The sequence below is a fragment of the Rhineura floridana genome, chromosome 19, assembly GCF_030035675.1.
Source record: "Rhineura floridana isolate rRhiFlo1 chromosome 19, rRhiFlo1.hap2, whole genome shotgun sequence".
Classification (NCBI taxonomy): Eukaryota; Metazoa; Chordata; class Lepidosauria; order Squamata; family Rhineuridae; genus Rhineura; species Rhineura floridana.
In genome coordinates this window covers 7,748,367-7,766,691 of record NC_084498.1, presented here as the reverse complement: position 1 = coordinate 7,766,691, position 18,325 = coordinate 7,748,367, and the positions used below count along the sequence as shown (strand labels likewise).

Here is an 18,325-nt window from a genome sequence, read left to right as displayed (position 1 = left end):
GGGAATAACAAGATTACTTAAAGGTTTAGTCAACAAGCATGTGGTTTCATAAGATGTGTTACTCTTTATGTTTCTTAGTCATCAATATCCTGCCTCACTACCCACCTAATCCAATCCACCCAACAACCCTCTCCAAAACCAACCAACCCTCCAAAACCCTCAGAACGAACCAACCCCCTCTCAACTGTCATCCTCTCATTTATACCTTGACACTCAAACGCTCAGCCAATCATCATCCAACATTCTTCAACATTACAACCCATGTACTCCTCCCTCTCATTCAGTCTACTTATCACATATATTCTAATAAACCCGCACTTATTTATTTATTTATTTATTTAATTTGTTTCATTTATAAACCGCCCATAGCAAGTAGCTCTCTGGGCGGTGTACAAAAAGGTTAAAATACAGAAGTATCACAATAAAATCAGATTACAAACGATAAACACAAGCAACAAACAAAATAATATATTAAACAAAGTATAAAAGTTACAGTATATTTACAGTATTATATATATACAGGGACATCACATGGCCCTTCAGGCCTTTTTATCTGGCCCTCAGGTTTCCCCAGGACCCACCCCTCATTCCTTCTGCTCCCTGACTTGAGTGCTTTTGCCTGGCTGGAGTGTTTTCATCAGCTGTGATAATACTTGTTTGCCCGGCTTTGGTGTGGCTGCATTTATAGCCCAAATGTTCAAAGGTAAGTCTTTTGCTCTGCCCTCTTTTGCCTCTGGCCTTGCCCACCACCAGCATGCAACTCTTTTAAGGGTCCCACAAGGGAGTCTGCAAAAGGTTCCCCAGCCCTGCTTTAAGATGAAGATATTTATACTATTGTGAAGTACTCTAGAGATCCTTACTGGGAACATCCTTGATTAGAAAATCAGCAATATTTTTATTTTACAGCAATTTGCAGTATCACAGCTTATTAAAACAGTTAAAACAATTGCATCTATCAAAACAACTCAAAAAATTATAAATATAAAAACGGTTTAAAACAACAACACTGCATGCGTAAAATGAATTCTGATCCAAGAGAGGTACCAACTGGGGTAAAGATTTTAGAAGGCTTGTGACAGAGGAACATCTTTAGCAGACACCAAAAAGACAACAGAGAAGGCGCCAGATATGCAACGGGAGGGTGTTCCAAAGGGTAGGTGCCACCACAGTAAAGGCCCAATTCCAACATCATGTGGAGCACAACCCCGGACAGTATGGTATCTGCAGGATGCCCTCTCCTGCATAACCCAGTGATTGGGTAAGCAAGGGATAGAATTGTAGAGTTGGAAGGAGCATATAAGGCCATCAAGTCCACCCTCCAGCTCAATGCAGGAATCCAGCTTAAAGCATTCCCGACAGGTGGCTGTCCAACTGCCTCTTGAAGGCCTCCAGTGTTGGAGAACCCACCACCTACCGAGGTCATTGGTTCCATTGTATCACTCTAACAGGAAGTTTTTCCTGATGTTCAGTTGAAATCTGGCTTCCTGAAACTTAAGCCCATTATTCCATGTCCTGCACTCTGAGACAATCGAGAAGAGATTGTGGTCCTCCTCCGTGTAACAACCTTTCAAGTACTTGAAGAGTGCTATGTCATCTCCCCTCAGTCTTCTCAAGGCTAAACATGCCCAGTTCTTTTAGAAGATTTTTTAGGTATCCTGGTCCCAAGCTGTATAGGGTTTTGTACACCGATACCAGCACCTTGAAAGTAGCCCTGTAGCTAATTGGCAGCCAATAGCAAACAGGTTTCTTTGAAAGACAGATTTCCCCAGTGCTAATCTGCCAGTGCAGACAGGACATGCTCAATTTGCACAGGTTGATTCTGAGGCCCAGAGACCAGTGCCCTGTGTGAACTGGCTCTGTGCCCAAGAATAAGTCCCAGAATCTTTTGCAATGCTCACGGGAGATGGGTTGACCCAGCCCTAGCATGAGCGACGCTGAGCCACCTGTCCAAGGTGGCATATTGGGAGGAGCATCAACATGAAGAACCTGTACCCAGTGCAGGTCAGCTAGAATGAACGGCCCCTTGCCAGTGGCTGTCATGGCTTGAGCTTTTGTTACCGGCCACTAGACAAAACTATTAGTAAGAGCTGGCTACAGTATTTTGATGAAAAATCAATGTGTCCCCTGATGAAGGCTTGGTTGCACAAGCTGAAACGCGTTGGGCTTTGAACTTCTACAGAGTATTTCCTAAGCTTTTTCTATTTTTTTTTTTAAATTGGCATATATTTTTAATAGTACTTTTGTACATAATAAATACCTTTTCAGCATTCTGGTCTTTTACCTCTTTTTCTTGCATTTTGTGGATGCTAGCTTCTCTACAGTGCCTGATGGAAGTAGTCGCAGGGGTACAGAGGAGCCCATCTTGTCTCAGGCAGCAAAACAGCTTGGGACAACCCAGGCAACAGACTGGAGGTTATTGAGCAGACAAACAATTGCAGAAAGGATTGTCTTAATGTGGAAAGTGTACTATCACTGCTTAAAAGAGCAATGTAAATTTACTTAAGTTTATGACAACATATTGGGTGGTATTTAACTTTTGCTCAAAGTAGATCCATTGAAATTAATGAACATGACTAAGTTAGGTCCATTAATTTCAAGCGGTCTACTCTGAATAAAAGTTAGTTGAATACAACCCAGAGTTTGGAAGGAGTCAAAGGGCTATTCAGGCCAATTTATTGCTGCAAGACAGGAACATAAATATGCTTGTCTACATTCTGCTACTATGATACCAAGCAATGCCAAACACATTTCCGTTGCAGAAATTTGCTTCCATAGCAAATAGTTTCAAACGATGCTGGACTACCCTAGAGGAACCCTTAATGTGATCCAGCAGATATAAGAATGTATTTTATCTTTGGGGTACCCACCCTACAAAGGCTCATCTGACACCAATGTTTTATCTTTTAAGCACCTGGCAAAGACTTTAAAATTTGCCAGGTCTTTTTAGATGTTTTACCTTACTGGACCCCTGGTTTTGTGTGACTGTTAACTACTCCCTTTGATTGCTAATGTTCTGCAGTTGTATTATTTTTACAGAACAATCCTATCCCTGTCTACTCAGAATTCAATGGGTTTTATTCCCAGATATGTATAGCACGGCCGTTTTAACAGGTTTATTGTTGCTTTAAGTGATTTAAAATTGTTAGTCTTTCAGGGTTGATATAACTGTCAAATAAAATTAAGATGAGCAATATTTAGTCTCTACACATCCTACTCCTGTTTGTATTTAAATATGATAAAATCTGTCACAGCTGACCAGGCAAATAGAGAAGTAGCCGGAGCTCCTACTACACATGCTCAGATCTTTATCTGTCATACCTTGGAGTATCGCGGGGACGCTTAGTACGCATGCTCAGATCTTTCCGTTGCCTCTTTGTTTCTAAGCTGGACCAGGGCGTCTATACCAGTGCCTGATTTCTTGATTTTTGTTTATAGCTTCTCTAAATAACAAGAATATATATATTTTTAGAAGGAGCAAAGCGAGTCCGGAGATAGGATCATAAACCCCGCGATGAAGAACTGCAACTTTTCCTACTCAGGCGAACGCCATGGCAGCCCTCGCTCAGGTGGCGTTTGTGTACGGTTTTGTTTTTTTGTATGGGTGTCATGGCCGCTTTCTCTGCGAGGACCCCTCAGAGAGGCGCCATTTTAGAGTTCCTGACGCGGCGCTGAGATTCCCCGGTGCTGAATTAGGAGCCGCCGCCTTCGCCTTCTCCTTTCTCTCTCTTCTCCTTTCGGCTCGCCCGCAGCCATGAGCGTGGTGGATCATGTGCGGGAGATGGCGGCCGCGGGGCTCCACTCCAATGTGCGGCTCCTCAGCGGGCTTTTGCTGACCATGAGCGGCAACAACCCGTGAGTGAGGGACCCGGAGGAGGATGGAGTTGCGTTGCGCTGCCTCCAACATGCCACCGATGACAAGAGGGGCACGATTGCAGCCTCTCGGGGGTTTCTTTCTTACATTTGTATCCCGACCAGAGAATCCCGGGAGCTGTAGTTTACCCCACGGAGAGTCACAGTTTGACTATGATGAAAAACTACAGTTCCCAGAATTCCCTCTTTTTTCTTTCTTTGCAGAATTCTTCTGCAGACTGACTGCTCATGCTGTTCAGGGTTATATTGTTTAGGTTGTTTTCAACTGTTTAAATTATGTGTTTTGAAATTGTTGTAACCCGCCCTGGGACTTATGGGTGAAGGGCAGGTGGTGGTGTCAGTAGTAATAATCATAATAAATCATAATAAATAAATATTTCTTTTAAAAAGGCATCTTCGACATCAATCCAAGAGGCAACAACAGGGACACTGACTGGTCGATTTTACATGTTGTTCTGCCCTCCTTTCTCCATAGAGAGCCAGTGTGGTGAAGTGGTGTTAGAGAGTGTCGGAGTGGGACCTGGGAGAGCAGGGTTCAAATCCTCGCTCGACCATGAAGCTCACTGGGTGACCTTGGGCCAGTCACTGCCTCTCAGCCTCACCTACCTCACAGGGTTGTTGTGGGGATTAAATGAGGGGGAGAACCATGTACGCCACCTTGAGTTCCTTGGAGGAAAAGGTGGGATATAAATGAAATAAAAGAATAAAGCAGCTCAGGGTGGTTCATCACATTTATCTTCACAAGAACCCTGTGAGGTGGGTTAGGCTCAGAGTTAGGCACTCTCCCCAAGTGACCCAAGGTCATAACAGTGAAACATCATGACGTGGTGATTGGGCTTGGGTCTCCTTACCCCCTTTTATGAAACTTTTAATCTAAGGATGGGGGACCTGTGCCCTCCAGATGTTATTTGACTCCAACTCCCATCAGCCCCAGTCGGTGACAATGGGAGATAATAGTCCAGCAACATCTGGAGGGCCACAGGTTCTCCATTCCTGTTCTGAACATTGAGTGGACTAGATGGGCGGGGCTCTTCTAATGTATTGAGGAGAAACAAAGGTAGATCTGAGGCAGATCCACACCATACATTTAAAGCACATGCAACAGACATTTAAAGCACATGAGTTCTCCCAAAGAATCCTGGGAACTGTGGTTTCCTTTCCCACAGCTATACATTTCCCGCCCCCTTAACAAACTACAGTTCCCGTGATACTTTTGGGGGAAGTCATGTGTTTTAAATGTAATGGTGTGGACCTGCCCCTGCACCATCAGATGCAAAACAGCACACGGGTCCTAGGCCATTAAAAATTGTGTAAGGATGATTGCACATAGCATTTATATGGTGCTTTATCAAAGCTCTTTGCATTCATTATCTTGGTAAGCCTTGAGAAAGCTCTAGAAGTAGGTCCTTATTAGTATTACAGATTGGAGAGGCATTTTGAAGCTGACAGAATAAAAGTTTGCTTAAGGCCCCCTTGTGAGTTCATGGCTTCCTGGGTGACAGATATAGGGAGCAATTCCCCCCAAAACAGATTTGTGGGGTGCTTAATGCCATTAGTGAGGCAATGCATTATAAGTTTGTGGTGCATAATTGGAAAATGGAATTGGTAAGCGGTCTCTGAACAAACGCACAATTCTTTTTATTGTTTCCACCTTTGGATAGCCCAGGGATGTTTGATGCAGGAGTCATGATGTGGTCAGCTGACGGTGGTCTGCCTTCTGTTTCTTACAGTGAATTATTTTCTCCGTCGCAGAAGTATCAGCTTCTGGTGTATCATGCAGATTCTCTCTTCCATGACAAGGAATATAGAAATGCTGTCAGCAAGTATACGGTGGCTTTGCAGCAGAAGAAAGCACTGAGCAAAACTTCAAAAGTGAGGCCCTCTACTGGGAACGCTGCATCTACTCCTCAGAGCCAGGTATTCATAGTTTCATTGATGCTGATCATAGCTTGGTCATAGTCGGACAAATGACTCTGGTCTTGCATTGACTGCTTATTACCCATGGCAAGAAGATTTCATTTATATCCAGTAAGGCTTTTTCTCTCTCTTATGTGACAGGGGGACGGGGACGGATTAAATATATTGGATGTGGTTGTGTTTAGTTCTTACCTTGAAAACACAAAATAGGGATGGCACAGGCATGGAAGGCCAAGCTGAAGAAAGGGGCTGTGAACTCATTCTTCTTCTTCATAATGGATGTGAAACCCACCTTGGAGTGCACCCCTGAAAAGTATAGATTATCTCTGGCCACCCCTAGCACCATACAACACACAACCTGGTCTTTCCTAGCAGATCTTGCCTCTCCTGTGGCTCTCCGGAGGTTGTTGGACTCCAGCTCCCTTGAACATTGGCTGTTCTGGGGGGGCGGGATGGAAGTTGGAGTCCAGCAACATCTGGAGGGCTTCAGGTTCCCCACTCTTGCCATATATGCTAGCTTCCCTGCTAGATTGGCAGCACCTGCCCATGACCCGATCCCAGAACCCTCTTTTCAGTGAGCACATTGTGTATCTCATTCCTAACCCCGTTTGTAATGCTTGTGGTTATGTCTGTTGCACTGGATCTGCTCCTCTTTTTTAATATTCTAAAATATTTCTTGAAAATCAATAAACATGTTGCTTTAAAAAAAGAAAAAGGGTGATGGCATATCTCAGTGCTAGGCTATGCAGCACTGAGCAGGCCCAGATCCGGTCCCTGGCATCTTCGCAGTCTCTTGCCTTCGTTTATTTCTGCCTGAGAAGATTGTAGAGAGCTTCCAGTAATCAGGTTAGATAGTACTGAGTCCAGTGGGCCATGGGTTTTAACTCTAAAATCTGTGGTTAACAAAAAATAAAGCCGTTTAAGTTCCTTCCTGTTGCAGGAGCTACAAAATGATTCAAAAGTAGTTTCTTATCTCTAAATTGAAAGCTGGTAAAGCACCAGGGAGTGATAATATTCCACCAGAACTTCTTAAGTTAAATTTAGAGTGATGGGCCCCTGTCCTAGCATCATTATTCAAATGCATTGATCACACAGCATGTGTTCCAGAGGACTGGGGGCTGGCCATCATCATTCCAATATACAAAAAGGGGAAAAGGTCCGACCCTGCTAATTATAGACCGATTAGCTTGCTAAGTATTATTAGTAAGCTATACGCTTATCATCTGCACGAGAAACTATTAAGCTGGCTAGAGCAGGAAAATATACTCGGTGACGAGCAGGCCGGTTTTAGAACGGGTCGTTCCACAATTGATCAAGGACTTGTTCTTCGACATCTCATGGAAAAGTATGCCTTGTCAATGAAGGACAAAAGCTGTCACACAGCTTTTATCAATTTTAAATTAGCGTTTGATTCGATTTCAAGAGAAAAACTATGGGAAAATTTTGAGGCCACAAACATTGATAGGAGGCTCCTTATACTAATGCGTAGCCTGTATGAAAATACATACTTGAGGGTTAAATGCGATCGTATTGGTCACTTAACAGGTCCCATTCTCACTTTAACGGAGTGAAACAGGGATGCATTTTAGCTCCCACATTGTTTAACTTCTATATTAATTCATTGATCAAAATCCTAGCAAAGGTAAATTCACACCCTCCCAATTTGGCAAATAGACCTGTGTCAATCCTTCTCTACGCTGATGATGTGGTACTCCTATCATTGTCAAGCATCAGCCTGAGACGTCTTTTAAGTGCTTTAGCTTTATATTGCAGAGAAGAACAACTGACAATTAACTATGACAAGTCTAAAGTCCTAATTTTTAATAGGAAGAGGTGTAGGCATCGATGGCAGATCAATGACCATCAAATTGAGCAGGTTACCTACTATAGATATTTAGGTGTAACCTTCCATTCAGCAGGCTCGTGGAAAGTCCAAATAAAAAATGCCATTGCAAATGCCCAGAGAAGCACAAAGGCACTTCTATCCTTTTATTACACCAAAGGTGATCAATATATCTCCACGACTCTACAGGTTTTTGTTGCTAAGATGCTGTATGGTTCCCAGCTATGTGTTTATGATAATTTTGCTCCTTTTGAGACCATCCAAACTAAATTTATAAGAGCAATGTTAGGTACCCCGTTATGTGTCCCTAATTTAATTTTGCGGCTGGAGGCGGGCCAAATCTCTGTAGAGGCTCGCGCATTGATATATAAGATAAAGTTTTGGCTATAAATAATGTTCTTCCCAGTGGGCTTAGCTCCATTGACTCTGATAGATACTTTTCAGTCGAGCTGGAAAAGAGAATTGTCAATGAAATTGTCGCATTTGGGTCTTTCTATTCCCACTATTATGGCATTAGGCTATGTTCAAGCAAAAAAGGCTGTCTCCCAGCGAATCATGGACATTGATTTACAAACCCATTTGAGCTTGGCTGCACTCTATTCTAACTATGGAGATTATGCAAGTAAGTTTACAACAACAAATTATATGAGAATACTGTCTATTCCAAAGCACAGAAAAGCTTTCACGCTTGCCAGACTCAATGTCTTACCTTCTGCGCTTTTGGAAGGGAGATTCAATAAGGTGCCAGTACAGGAGCACTTATGCCCCTGTGATATGGGAAGTGTGGAAACTACTGCACATGTATTGTTGTACTGTCCGTTCTATCAAGACTCCCAGTCTGATCTCATCAACCCAATTCTCCAAAAAATCCCAGGGAGGTCTGATGCATTTTACTTAGAACATTTACTCTCAGATAGGAGTCAGCAGGTGACAGCTAATGTGGCAAGATTTTGTGCTTCGGCTGTTACCTGTAGGAGAGTGATGACAGCAAACAACAATAATGGATAACCTCGGGTGGGCCATTCCCCATTGTTGCCCTAATTTTAATACCACAGTTCCATATTATCTCAGGCTGCTGCTGTTTGTTTCCTTCTCTGTATAATATTGGCATGTTTTATTGTTTGCTGTTTTAACATTTTATAATGCTGGTCATTGACCATAATAAATGATTGATTGATTGATTGATTGTAGTTTCTGTTGTATTTTTAGTGCCTGCCTTCTGAAATTGAAGTTAAATACAAAATGGCAGAGTGCTATACAATGCTAAAGCAAGACAAAGATGCTATCGCTATACTTGATGGAATCCCGTCAAGGCAGAGAACCCCAAAGGTAGGTTCTTCCTCACGAATGAAGTTATGTTTCTGGGGAGCCTTTGGCTGGAGATGTCATAATAATTCTTTGAAGCACCCTCTGGTTATAAAATACAAGGCACAAATCTCCAGCTTTTTTAAAAATAAAGGTAAAGGCAACTTCCCATCAGAGAGTTGTGCATCCGTAGTTGGAATTAACAAATCCAAAGCCCACCCTTGGTGCAAAGTGTTATGTCTTATGACAACATTAAACCTTGACTGTTCTCATTGCTGGCTTTCTGTGGGTTACAGATTAACATGATGCTGGCAAACTTGTACAAGAAGGCAGGTCAGGAACGCTCCTCTGTGACGAGTTACAAAGAAGTGCTGAGGCAGTGCCCACTAGCCCTTGATGCCATCCTAGGTAGCCACTTTTCTTCCCATCAATGCTTCCTGTTGAAAATTGTGATTGAGATATGTTGGTACATCTAAACAGTCTTAGCATGGGCGGGTGGGTCAGAGCAGTCAGCCGGTTGCCTGTGAGTTATGATGTTAAATGGGTGATCGTTATGGCTACATGTATGAGATGCCTTAAGGGCTGGGAGAGGCAGTAACAATAGCGTTGCAGTACTCTTTCTGGTTTGAGGGAAGAGTGTGGCGCTAGAGATGGCAAGACAGCTGGTGTGATGGTTAGGTGAATTTTTAAAAAACTATCTGCAGAGCTGGATCACTGAACTCCTTGAGCAGGAAATCTGGAACCCTCCAGATTTTGTTGGACTTCAGTTCTCATCATCACTAACCATTGGACAATGCTGGCTGTGGCTAATGGGAGCTCTGAGTCCAGCAACATCTGGAGGGCCACAGATTCTCCATCCCTGCAGTTATCAATTATCTGCTGTTGTTGGTCCCTCAGCACATCATGTCCTTTATTCTGCCAAGCACATTTTATCAAAATGGTGGTCACAAAACCTTTTGTTTCTCGTTTAGGCTTGCTCTCGCTCTCAGTGAAAGGTGCAGAGGTAGCTTCCATGACGATGAATGTGATCCAGAGCATCCCAAACTTGGACTGGCTTTCAGTGTGGATCAAAGCATATGCATTTGTGCACACGGGTGATAACACCAGAGCAATCAATACCATCTGGTAAGAATCCAGGGCAAACCTAAACCAGCTTTCTTGAAGAACCTTCTGCCTGGTATCTTGTCAAACACGCTGCTTGGTACGGAAGGCAATTTGCTGTTTGGAGCAAGACATTTCCAGTGTTGGGTGTGTGTTTAAATGTTCAACAGCTCAGCACATTTAAATCTCACATATATGTATCTTTTAAAACAGGGATGGCCCTCCAGAGGTTGTTGGACTCCAATTCCCATCGTTTCTGACTGTTGATCAGGTTGGCTGGGGCTCAGCAACATCTGGAAAGCCATAGGATTTCCATCACCGTTTAAAAATATAGGGTACAATTTGCTAGAGGTGGAAGTTTGCTGACTTCAGATCATACTGTACTGTTTTTATCCTGGTTTATATCGAAGACTGGCAGGTCTATACCCCTTGGACACCAAAGCTGACCTAAAGATAATTTACTATTGGTTGTGGTTGCATTCTTAATGTGGCAGAACACCAAAACGTTCTTGTTTATTAGAGAAGTTTTTTGCATTATTTTGAGATGTTCCACTGTGAAAGAAAACAATATATGAAGCATGTATCTTCCCCTTTCTGACTTTATTTGTATCATTCCTTCTCCTCCTTTTAATCTTCTTTGGGTGGAAGATGCCCTGAATCTAGCTGTGCTGGATGGAAGAAAGAGTTGTTATGACATTGGATAGGTTTGCCTTACAGCAAAGTACCTTTCTTTCAGACATGCAGGATATAAATTATTTTTTAAATAATACTTCAAGGGGTTATTTTTAAATTGCTGTTCTAATATATTGATCTTATTTTGCAATTTGTTCTTCCCCCCCAAAAGCTCACTGGAGAAAAAGTCATTACTGAGGGACAATGTGGATATACTAGGAAGCTTAGCAGATCTTTATTTCAGAGCTGGTGACAGTAAGAATGCAATTCTAAAATTTGAACAGGCGCAAATGTTGGATCCATATTTGATAAAAGGTAAGTCTGGAAAATACAGAGGACTTGTTAGAATCATTTGTATTCTGTATACAGCTCTTACAGTGCAAGCCTATGCATGTCTATTCAGAAGAAAATCCTAATGAATTCCTAAGTTGATGTTTATAAGATTTTTAATTTTATTTAACAAAATGTATATCCCGCTTGGATGTAAAGACCTCTAAGCGGTTTACAAAAAACATTTAAGTTATCAATAAAACATTTTTAAAACAAAACATCTACTAACGAAAAGAATTAAAACTGATCAACATCTATGTGTCTGGATAGGCTTGCCTAAACAAACAAAGGTTTAAGTAGGCACCAAAAGGAATACAGCAAAGGCACCTGCCTGATGTCAACAGGCAGGGAGTTCCAAAGAGTAGGCACTGCCACACTAAAAGAACAATTTCTTACATGTGCAGAATGAGTATTATGTGACATTTGTAACAGTGTCTATTCTGCAGATCGAAGTGCCCGAGTGGGCACATATGGCGTAAGGTGTTCCTGCAAGTAAACTGGTCCCGAGCTGTTAAGGACTGCAGCCTTTATATGCTTAAAGGAACAATTCCCACTACTTTATTTTATTTATTTTTTTGTAATAGTGTTGAGGTTTGTAATGGTGAAGGCAGATTAGGGGAAATGATGGTGATTTTTCTATCTGTCCTTACACTTACTAAAATCAGAGAAATGATTAAACCACAAAAACACTTGTAATTAATTGAAGACAAATTTCTACAGTTAATGATTGATGCAGTAATAGCATTATATTAACTGAAGAGTTTTGTAGGTTAACATTCTTTATTTGTGTACTGTTATTTTGAATTTGTGTGGAACACATCATAAATTATTCCCAGCCATTCATTGCCTGTTAAATTGTAATATTGCTGTTTGTTTCCTCCATAATGAGTAGATATGGATTACTATGAATCTCTAAAGAAATATGAAAAATACTTAAACTGATCAGTTTTGTCAAAAATATTTTGATGTTACATTTTGAGTTTGTCCATGATTGTGGATACGCATATAGAAGTGCAAACATTTTCCTACCCTTTCTAAATATTTAGAAAACATTTGGATTTAAACACTGTTCCTGCTTACTAGGTGAAAGATGTACACAATATTGTCCTAGTTTTCCTCAGTCTTAATTTTTTTTCTTAGTAGCTTTTGTGGTGTTTTTTTTAATGCCCAGCTCTTTACTACTTTGCCTTAGGAATGGATGTATATGGCTATTTGTTGGCCCGTGAAGGTCGCTTGGAGGATGTGGAGAATCTCGGCTGTCGGCTCTTCAATATTTCTGATCAGCACGCAGAGCCATGGGTGGTCTCAGGGTAATGGGCTGCTTCTCCCTTCCTTTTGGCTCTTCCATTGAACTGTCTTAAGGCAGAATCCACCTAGGTACAATGTCCCATTAAATTAGTCGGTTGGTTGGTCTTTGAGTAATCTCAGGTTTAAGACCAATGACTTGATATCAGGCAGCAAAATCTTGACTTGCTTGAAGTTGGTAAATCCAGTCTGTAGGAATTTGACCCAGGCTATAGGTAAGATGTCCAGGAGTCTCCCTGACTGAAATGTACTATAGGAATGGCACTTTCAAAACACCTCATGCTGTTCTTGAACTAGTTAGAGTTGTTGGGGAAGGGCTGTAGCTCAACAGTAGAACATCTGTGTTTCATGCAGAAGTTCCAGGTTCAATCCTCGTCATTTCCCAGTAGGTCTGGGAAGGGACTCCAGCCTGAAACCCTTGAGAGCTGCTGCCAGTGAGTATGACCACTGTTCTTCAGCTTTGGGTCCCCAGATGTTAATGGACTACAATTCCCATCATCCCTGACTATTGGCCATGCTGTCTGGGGATGATGGCAGTTGACGTTCATCAACATCTGGAGACCCAAGGTTGAAGAACAGTGGTGTAGACAATACTGAACCAGTGGCCTGACACAGTATAAGGGAGCTTCCTGTGTTCTCACGTTGGATCCAAAAATATCCATGGACTTAGAAGCCACTCTGCCTGTAATAAAATTCTGGAAAGCTAATAACCACTTATACATTTTGTAACTCTGCCTTCTCAGTAATGCTACCCAAGGCAGTTAATTAAAACATCCCAAAAAGTCCTTAAAATCTTTCCTAAAGCAAAAGCACTTTGCTGCGGTATCTGAAAGCTGGTAGGCGCCAGCAAGAATGGGCTTCCTTTATCAACATGTTTCACTGATTTGGAGACTTTGCTGAAAAGTACATATTGTTTCAGAAAACTGAAGATAAATCGCCTTTCCTTACAGCAGTAGATCTTTCTGTTTTCGGTATAGAGAACTTATTTCCTTGATTCGGGGGAGAGAGAGAGAGAGAATTTTCCACCCATCATCAAAAGCAATGGAAACAGAAGGTCATCAGGGTTGGAAACTGGGTGGGGCTATATCAGAAGAGCCCATCTCACTGTGGCCGGAGGTCCTGCCCACACCTTTTGACCCAGTGGCAATCCATGCTGCCCTGGTTGAAGAACTCTCTTCCAGTCCACTTGAGGAGGAAGTAGTTGAGCGTATTAACCACCATTCCCTCTTTTTTTTCTGCAGGTGTCATAGTTTCTACAGCAAGCGCTATTCTCGTGCCCTGTACTTAGGAGCCAAAGCCATTCAGCTGAACAGCAATAGTGTGCAGGCTTTGCTGCTGAAAGGTGCCGCTCTTCGGAATATGGGGAGAGTTCAGGAGGCCATCATACACTTTCGTGAAGCGATACGCCTTGCACCATGTAGGTTGGACTGCTATGAAGGCAAGTAACGAGGCTGGACTCCTTGAGACAGCTGTTGTTAAATCTGAGCGTAGAATGAAAGTAGGCCAACTAGCAAGCAACATCAGCGTCTCCTTCCTGACATGCCAGGGTCCTTCCTGAAAGGGTTGAACTGACAGCCCGCTTGGCTAAATTCTGTGACTATTGTTTAGGAGAGAGCTAGCTATGGTTTTGAAAAAGAAAATGTAGCTCTTCTTGCCCCTTGCTAGAAATGGTTCTGAAAGGTAATCTATGCAAAAAAAATTTTTTTAAAGACTTTAACCTTTCTCAGGCCTCATTGACTGCTACTTAGCGTCCAACGGTCTCCGTGAAGCCACAGTGATGGCAAATAACGTCTACAAAACCTTGGGAGCCAATGCACAGACACTCACTCTCTTGGCGACTGTTTGTCTGGAAGATCCCGTTGCGCAGGAAAAAGCAAAGACGTTGCTGGACAAAGCGTTGACACAGCGCCCTGATTACATCAAAGCAGTGGTAAAGAAGGCAGAGCTTCTCAGTAAGTCTGCTTCATCCCCTTTGGTGTGCTTAACACATGCCAATCAGTGCAGGTCTTAGTCGGAACATTTAGATGTGTCCTCAGGTGTAGATCCTTCCCACCGAGTCAGGAAGATGGTGGAAGACGGCAATTCTTTCTCCATCCAAACCTCTTCGAACTATAGCCATATTCTGAATGAAAGCGCCCTTTTTTCACTCCTGATGTGGCACACCAGCTAGCAATGCCCATCCGAAACTACCCATTACAGTTTGAGCCTCCCTTGGTGTCATTTTGGCAAAGAGTTGCATATGAATTAGCCATGCAGTGTTCTGCCAATTTATTTAGATTGGGTTTTTTTTAAAAGTGCCCTTTATTTAATCAGGTAGCAGGTTTAAAAAATAAAATAAAAATACAGGTCCTTACAAAATGCATAGGTAATTGAGCGGTTTACACAATTCCTTAAATAAAACTACCTTCTAAGAATAGGCATTCCTCCTCTCATGCAAAAGAAGGGTTTGCTGCTCCTGCTTCTCAGATTGTGTCTCCTGTGGCATACATGAGCATCCTCTAAAAACCAAGAATGGTTTTTCCTGAAAATGTAACTCTGCAAAACTCTGTGTATGAATACATATCTTCACAACTGCAGAAAAGGCTTTGTTGCTTTTAGTTTCCTGGGCCCTTGGTCTTTTGCATCTTGTCTTATTTTTATCTTGCTGCACACCACTTTGGTAGTTCATGGCTATGAAGCAGTTTGGGTGACAGCCCCAACATTAATAGCTTGAAATAACTCTCCTCGTTGACAGGCCGAGAACAGAAATATGAAGATGGAATAGCTTTACTGAGGAATGCCCTGGCCAACCAGAGTGACTGCACTCTGCATCGCATGTTAGCAGACTTCCTTGTAGCTGTGAATGAGTATCAGGAAGCCATGGATCAGTACAGTATTGCTCTAAGGTAACCATTGCTGCGACAGCCATGAGTGAAAATTTCTGCAGCCATCTTTCTGCCTTGGGTTGCTGATAGACCCCAGTGAGCTTCTGCCTCCTTCCGCTCACTCTCCAGTTGCCTTTCCTTCCACGGACTGTCAATACTCCAGTTCTTTATGTCATGTCATCATGTCTGTCCACAAGACAGCCTTGTGATAATCCCAAAGGATGTTAAGATTCTGATTTTGAGTCTCCCAAGTGGGTGCACTCCTCTTTTCTCTTGTCCTTCCCACCCCATGGCCTTTGTGAACCTGTGTTTAACAGGGCAGTTTGAAAGGTCTGGTAGGTCACAGCCTCGGCCACATGTAAAGTTATGTCTTGAGGAAGTTGGTTTGGTGATAGAATTGGGGCACTGGTCCTCATGGCTTGGTGCTACTAACTCTTCACAGGAACTTTATTTGACAGCACTTACCTAAAATGGCTGAGAAAACTCCCATCAGGCCTCCTCTCCTTCAATAGCTATTCCATCAGGCTACCACAGTAGGAAGCAGGGCTCATCCCATCAGCTCTGCCATCAGGTATCTCCTACCCCTGAGCTGTTTCTGTGCCAGCTGGTCATGGTAACAGCTACTCTTTAAGAATTGCTGCCTGAGATTGCTTTTTCCCTCTTCCCTCCCTGCCCCTTTCCCCTTGTACGTCATGTTTTTTTATTGTAAGCAGCCAGGGACTGTCTTGTTTTAACTGAGTGCACATAAGCCACTCTGGGAGCCTTTTTTCTGGCTGAAGAGTGGGGTACACATAGTATAAATATATAATGTTATAGTTTATTTCTTAAATGTATAGCCTGCTTTTTTTAGGGCCTTGAGGCAGGTTAGCTGTACTGATGTCCATGAGACTAAGCTATGTTGCTTGGGTAAGCCTGCTTGCGCTGTCTTGAAGATTGCACCATGTATCTTATATCTTGTGCTGTGCTTTGCTAACAGTTGGAAAGGCAAGTTTGTGTGCAGTCAGGAGGTTCATGGAGTTCAGCCAAGTGGGTTCAAAAGCCAAATGGCAAGATCCAGATAGGGTCTTGGTTGCACACCTCCTTGGACTGTAAGAGCTGGCAAAGTACTTCTCTCGGCAGTGGGGGGAAGCATGGAGGATATGGAGGATGCATATATCGGAAACAGTGCCCTGCAATTAGAAAAGCTAGGAAGGAGATGAGCGTGAACCATTCTGTCTTTTTCTTGCTACTAATCTCTGACTTAAGATATCCTTTCTCTTATTTACTCTTCCCCCAGTTTGGATCCCAATGATCAGAAATCACTGGAGGGAATGCAGAAAATGGAAAAAGAGGAAAGCCCCACCGATGCTACCCAGGAAGAGGATGTGGATGACATGGAAGGGAGCGGAGAGGAAGGCGATCTAGAAGGCAGTGACAGCGAGGCGGCCCAGTGGGCTGATCAGGAGCAGTGGTTTGGCATGCAGTGAAATTGACTCCCCGAGCTGACCTGGGATTGTAGCCCTTGATGAGTCCCTGCTTCTCCCTGGAATGAAAAATGTCATGGAGGGCTGTGGCTGCTGCTGCTGCTGCTGCTGCAAAAACTAGACTGAAGCATGAGTCAAAGCGGCCTCTCCTGTTTCTGTGTTATGTTCCCAACGCTCCTTATTTAATAACGCTGAGAAATTTCAGTAGTTTGGTGCTTGGGAGGCATCTGTGCCAAACAGCGATTTTGAGTTCTTATTTCTAAAATTAGAAGCTTTCAAAGAATAAAAAGTGTTTCTCCAGCATTTGTTAATGACTAAAACGATGTCGGAATGATGTTGCATACTAATTGTGCTTGATCCCCAGTGGTGGATAAATGTAGGCTGCTTTTATATCCTTTTATAAAAGAGGCTTTATCCGCAAAGACTGCATGGTGTCTTTTGAGATATGAACTCCTCCAGAAACCTGCAGGAGTCTCTCATGGGGGCAGTAAATTCCCTTCCAGCCTTTTCCCAACCTCTCCAGGGGTTTTGTGTAAGGCGTTTAACGTGCGCACTCTGAAATAGAAACATACCACTTCAGGCTCCTAATTGATATGTAATTTTGTAGCTGATGAAGCCATATATACCAGAAGTGCTGGTATATGAAAGAGTCGGCTATTTCCACTTTCTCGGCTAACAAGTGCTTGCTGCTTCTTTTTAAGCCTCTGTTCAGGGTACTGAAAAAAGTGAAATGGAGCCATGTTGAGGAAATTACAGCCAGTGAAAAGTTCTTAAGGTTATTTCTTAGTGGGTAATACCAATTAACAGTATGTAAACCACACAATCCTTCCCTGCATAGATGACTATGAAAAACAGCCTTGCCTAACATTCTGTGCTTCTGAGTTTGATTTGGCTGCAATAGATAACTGTTCTTCAAAGTGCAGTCCAGCAGCAAGTTTTCCTGTGTGTGCTGCAGCTGCACCAGAGCACAGCAATGCTGTGTTTTCTGTTAAGTAATGATTTTTAAAAGAACCAAGCCTTTCTTCCCTTTCTCTGTGCCTCTTTCGGAAGGGGGGCTAACCTGCAACCTTCCAGCTGTTGTTGGCTACGACTCGCCTGATCATTGCCCATGCAGGCTGGGCCTGATGTAATCCAGCAACATCTGTACAGTCACAGTTTAGCCCCCTCTGCTCTTTTGGAATCACAGGAGACTTTAATTCACTTTTATTTCTGAGGTGTGGAAGATCTTATTGCCTCTCCTCCACTGTCCCCTCCTTCACTGGAAATAGAACTCAGGTTTTCTAGTGCAACCAATTTTATCAGGGTCGGTTTATCCCTTGCGAGTGTTCGTAGCAGCCAGTGGGTGTCATGAGAGGGCTGCGGTTGCTTCTGATTTTTGTTTTCTTTTTGGTTGTCATCCTCCCTCAGATGTCCAATCAAGTTCCCACAGCCAATTTAGCAGGGTTGAATTTGCCGCCCATCAGCTGATGGGTAGTGAGTTCAACCCTGCTTTCTTCAGGGCTCAGCTGCGCAATTGAGTTCTCTAGCAGGCCAAATTTCACCCATGCGCTAGAGGTTCCCCCACCCCTCACGTACATGCCCAAAAAACTCAAATAAGCTTGGCAGTCCTGGAATAAGAGGACAGGTCCTGTTATGGATCAGTCATTAGTGAAAGG

At 42.9% G+C, this 18,325-nt stretch overlaps 1 protein-coding gene across 4 annotated transcripts; it reads left to right on the top strand.

The window, feature by feature from the left end:
* The first annotated feature begins 3,607 nt into the window (after window positions 1-3,607).
* ANAPC7 (anaphase promoting complex subunit 7) lies at window positions 3,608-16,973 on the top strand. Of its 4 annotated transcripts, none has more exons than XM_061602909.1 (11): window positions 3,609-3,852; window positions 5,601-5,787; window positions 8,840-8,959; window positions 9,232-9,343; window positions 9,907-10,060; window positions 10,881-11,023; window positions 12,231-12,348; window positions 13,585-13,760; window positions 14,071-14,295; window positions 15,078-15,228; window positions 16,484-16,973. In XM_061602909.1, exons 1-11 carry the CDS (start codon window positions 3,752-3,754, stop codon window positions 16,671-16,673), a joined length of 1,677 nt encoding a protein of 558 aa, XP_061458893.1. In that variant the 5' UTR covers window positions 3,609-3,751; the 3' UTR covers window positions 16,674-16,973. The 4 variants fall into 4 exon arrangements, with proteins under 4 accessions (XP_061458896.1, XP_061458893.1, XP_061458892.1 ...); XM_061602908.1 differs by having other exon boundaries at window positions 13,585-13,781; XM_061602910.1 differs by lacking the exon at window positions 3,609-3,852 and adding an exon at window positions 4,084-4,124 and having other exon boundaries at window positions 13,585-13,781.
* The last annotated feature ends 1,352 nt before the right edge of the window (window positions 16,974-18,325 follow it).